The sequence below is a fragment of the Montipora foliosa genome, chromosome 4, assembly GCF_036669935.1.
Source record: "Montipora foliosa isolate CH-2021 chromosome 4, ASM3666993v2, whole genome shotgun sequence".
Classification (NCBI taxonomy): Eukaryota; Metazoa; Cnidaria; class Anthozoa; order Scleractinia; family Acroporidae; genus Montipora; species Montipora foliosa.
In genome coordinates, this window is record NC_090872.1 from 47,912,743 (window position 1) to 47,917,742 (window position 5,000).

Genomic DNA, 5,000 nt, shown 5'->3' on the forward strand with positions numbered 1-5,000 from the left:
CCGTCTTTCTTTTTCACTTCGTTTTCAAATCCAAGCGATGAGAGATCCACGCTGGCTTTATAGTTCTCTCCGTTTCCGGTTGGGCACGTATCTGTATCTTGCATCTCAGGGTCTCTGTGAAACGTCACTTTGTCTTGATTGTCATGAATGTTAACAACTGCGTAAACATGCTGTCTTTCCTGGTCATTTAAGATGTCGCTTTTTTCTGAAGTTCCAGCTGGTGTGGATTCGTCGCAGGGAGCAAGGTACCCATCACTCGACTGTGACTGGATTAGTGCACTTTGTTCGTGGCCAAATGACTCTCTGTGGCCTGACTTTCTTTTTTCGTATTTAATATTTGTGGGAGCATTCTCTTGCTTAATTTCATGCATATCTTCATACTCCTCCATTTCCCTTTCGGAGGGAAGCCAATCAAGACGCTTTCTCAATTGGGTGCAGTTTTTCTGTTGTTGATCTACTTGTCGTCTCTTCGTGTTCGAGGCTTAAATAGGAAAGAAAAATGATAATTTAGCAAGGTGCTTGTAAAGAATTGTAGCGATGTGTCTCTCACCTTTTAGAGGTCCGAAACTAGAGAAACCTAATGGTATTAATTAACTAGCTTTTCTCAGTGCAGTGTATATATGCAGCCAGGTGGACCCTAACACACTACACTGGTAAGGTTTTACGTAGGCTTTTACCAGAAAGTCAAAGAGTCTCTGCATCACATAAGTGGTCGAGGACACAAAATGAGTACTACTGACCATGGCCAGTTCTAGAATAGCTATTTTAACGGGATCATTTTTAATCACAGATTAGCAGTTTAGGTGGCAGTTGATGGCTGCTGTAAATACGTTTTTTCTTCTAAGCGCAAACTCCAATTGGATAAAAGGTTTGTTACTATAGGTTTAACATGCGAAATTAAAACTGTCAGCAATTTTGGGCCCGCATGACAAACGTAGTTTTTCTCGTGCCAGTCCGAAGGCCTCGGTATGACTTTCACACTCGCCAGAGTTCGTTGTCATTTTCTGTTGTTCATGTAATGTTTGCACATAGTTTATTGGTTTCGCGCCTTAGCAAACGACCGTGAGTGTGATATTAAAAGCCACCAGTTATGATTTTACATGGTGTCAGAAGCGAGATAAACCCTTGAATATGAATTTAGCTGGATGCAATATCCTCAAATGGATTGGAAGGCCTAAAACTTACCGGAAAGGTGGAAGCGTTTTCGGCAACACTTGGAATTTATGTTCAGTATCCCGCTTTCCAGTAAGAAAAGGGGGAAAAGTGCAGCTATTCCCTCATATGGTGCGGTGAGAAAGGGCGAGATATCGTCAATACGTGGTCACGTATCAGCTAAGAGGATAAGAAGAAACTCAAGACTTACGAGCAGTTTGAAGGACATGTTGAACCCAAAACAAACACAGTATTTTGTGAATACAAATTCCGCAACCGCGTTCAAAGCGAAGTGGAAACAGTGGAGCAGTTCATAACGGATCCAAAACTGTTAGCCAGGGATTGTGCTTTCAAAGATCCAGACGAAATGATCACGGACAGGATTGTGTTTGGCACAAATTCTCACAAAATTCGAGAAAAGCTGATAAACCAGGGCAAAGATTTAGCCCTCGATAAGGCTGTCGAAATTGCACGAACATACGAACTATCGAGGCCACAGTTGAAATCAATGGCGCAACACAGCACTGAAGCAATCCATTCCATAGGTGACAGCCAGCCATACAGAAAGAGATTTTCGAGCACACCTTCGAAGGAAAGAGCACAATCATTTGGCAAATGTGGAGATTTGCATGCAAGAGAGACTTTCATAGGTTCTGCTATGGGGAAAACATATCGCAAATGCAGAAAGGCAAATTATTTTGTTAGAATCTGCAAGACGGGTAGCAAAGGGATACAAGAGGTAAGTAGACTAGCCTCCGAACAAGTGACAGTTTGTTTGTTGAAACCATATCTGGAGACATTAGGTCCTCATGCTCAAACCAAGACTTCGTGGATATTGAGGTAGGCCAGAACAATGAAACAGTAAATTTCAAGTTTGATACGGGTGCACAAGTGAATGTGATTCCCTTAGAATTATTCCATAAAGTAAGGTGTGACAATTCAGAGGTAACTACACAAAAACTGTGTGGATATGGCGAAAAACCTCCAAGGTGGAAGGGAAGTGCAAGTTATCTTGTCAGTACTAAGAAAGAAAAAAAAATGCTTGAAGTCTATGTGGTATCCACACAAACACCACCAGTCTTAGGGTTAACATCGTGCCTCTCCTTAAAGCGGATCAAGTTAATATTATCTGTGGAAGAAATGCAAAACCTTGGGCACAACCAAAACGACATGATAAAAGAGCACAGTGACGTGCTAGGAAGGGAACTCAAGAGAATGGAAGACCTTGGGCGGTGATAGTCAAAGTAGGTGAGCCAACAGACTGAGTGAATTCGATCGTAACGCAAGAAAAGCAGTGAACAGGCGCATTACGAGTGTGTCCCGATCCCAGATACCTAAACTACGCCATCATGCGAGGACATTACCCATTGCCAACTCTGAAGGATCTAACTCTATTGCTATCAGATGCTAAATATTTTAGTGTATTAGACTGGATATTGGCAAATTAAGCTTGATGATGAGAGCTCAATGCTAACCACTTTTAACACACCATTTGGGCGATATCGATTCACCCGTATGCCCATTGCCTGGAATAAACTGAGCTCAGGAGGTATTTCAAAAAAACTATGGACATGGCGTTCGAAGGTAGTGAGGTCCTGTGTTATCCGAAAAGGGAGTGTAGCCTGATCCAAAAAAGATTGCTGCCATTCAGGATATGGAACCTCCAAGGGACAAGCATGAGTTGGAAACCACGGTAAGCATGGTCAACTGCCTATTAAAGTTTACACCCAATATGACAGACGCCACTGCACTTTTGAGAAGTCTACTGAAGAAAGACTCAGAATTCTTATGGGATTGTGCACAGGAGGCAGCTTTAGAAATTGAAAATGTTGATTGCTCCTGCAGTGACATTAGTCTTCTTTGATGCAAGTAAGTGCGTAACAAGCATGGTCTAGGTGCGGTGTTGCTGCAGAATGACAAAGCTCTTGCATATGCTTCAAAGCCCCTCACGCCCTCAAAGCAAGACTTTACTCAAATTGAAAAAGAGATGTATGCCATAGTGTTCGGAACTGAACGATTCCATCTGTACATCTACGGCGGGCCTGTTGAGATTATCACTGATCACAAGCCTCTGGGAGCAATTTTAAGGCCCCTCCACAGCTTCAAAGAATGATGCTCCGCCTTCAAAAGTATGAGATAACAGGGGCCGCGGAGTACGTTTGAAAGTGGAGTGGGGATAGATTTTGGTATGGATCACAGAAGTGTGAGGATGGGGGGGGGGGGGGGGGGGCAGATGTTAGGAGAAAACAACAACGTAGGTACCCTGGATGCCAGAGGTTTTTTTATAGCGAGTCGCGAAGCGGGGTAGAAAAAACCTCTGGTACAGGTCGTTCAGTTCTTTGAGAACGCCAGTCCAATGGGATGCCGTCTCATATTCCCAAAGTCAGATTTTAACCCTACCAATTCGATTGGCTCGACGAACTGGTCAATTTTAACGAGTGCTTTAATTGATTTAGCAACGAAAAGTTGTTCAAACAGGTTTTCAATTGCTGTCAGCATTACTTCTCGCCTCCACTATGGCCATAATCGAAACGCTGCGAAGTATACTATATACCTTGTCGATCTCATTTCGACACTACCGTCTAGCCGATGTAACCTCCGAAGAAACAATGGTGGTACTCTCCTTTCACAACTAGAAAGATTGACCCGTAACTCGCTTGGTGACCGGGCATTTTCGGGGGCGGTTCCAGAGCTTTGGAATGAACTTCCACTCGAGCTGCTATCCTCTACTTCTGTTGACATTTTCAAATTCAAACTGAGAACATTTTTGTCAAGAAAGGCTTAATTTTACTATGTATAAAATTTTACTTTCTCTTAGCATCATAGTGTTGATTATTTTTTGCGTTCTAGAGTTCGACCTTGAAACACTTTATATGGCAAGGCTTATTTTAGTATCATTCATATAGTTTTTAGTTTCTTTAGTTTTTCTCCTGGTGTTTATGTAAAGTGCATCTGAATATTTGCGTAGAAAATGCGCTATTTAAGTTATTCTATTATTATCATTTTATTATTATATTTCCGGAAATCGAGCCGTTGAAGCCAGAACAAGTTCAGGGGATTCTACAGTTTATTTTGAATCGCGATGTATATACTGTGCTTCCGATTGGCTTCGGGGAATCACTTACCTCTCAAGCTAGTCCAGGTGTGTGCTCTCGTTTGGCTTCTCGCGGTTTTGTAAGGCGTTTTTATTATATGACTAGCTCCGTCAACTGGCAAGGTGAACCAAATCCCGCGCTGTGATTGGCTACCCGAGCAGGCAAGATGGAGCTATCTTGCCCGCTAGGGATTTCTTGCTTGGTCTCGCAAGATCAAAGATCATTTTTCGGTGTTTTATCTCATATCATAAATCCTTTATTGACCACGCTTTTTCGGTCAAGATGGCTGTATATTGGCCTCGTTCTTTGTTTTGCGTGTTTATGGACCTCGACTTTGTCTCGGTCCATAAACTCGCAAAGAAAGAACTTGGCCAATGTCCAGCCTCTTGACCGAACAAGCTTGGTCAATAACCCATATGTATGTGCACAAAATTCAACATCGGAGTTTCAAATTTGGGTCTTAATTTTCATATTCGACATCGAAGTTTTATATCCAACATTGAAGGCTTGAATTTTACATCGAAGTAAATATATAAGACGGATGTACTTATACTGTAGGATTGGTAGGTTATGTCGCACATAAATTGACTTCAGCACCCGTGGTTTCGGGTCTACTATTGGGACACAGTTCGGCTGTGTCCGCAAAATTATGAAAATCGCTGTAAACTGTTGACGATTAACCTGCAAAGCTTTCCTGTAATTTTAGACTTCTCCATTTGCCTTTTGCATTTGTAGCAAATAATCGCACTTAGG

At 42.2% G+C, this 5,000-nt stretch overlaps 1 protein-coding gene across 1 annotated transcript in view; it reads right to left on the minus strand.

Annotated features, from left to right (window-relative positions):
- Positions 1-5,000, minus strand: part of LOC138000890 (uncharacterized) — a 46,938-nt gene that overhangs the window by 6,122 nt on the left and 35,816 nt on the right. The window contains exon 6 of the mRNA XM_068847558.1: positions 1-481. This exon is cut by the window's left edge and continues 97 nt beyond it. Coding sequence (XP_068703659.1) covers positions 1-481 — 481 coding nt within the window. The remainder of the gene's footprint in view (positions 482-5,000) is intronic.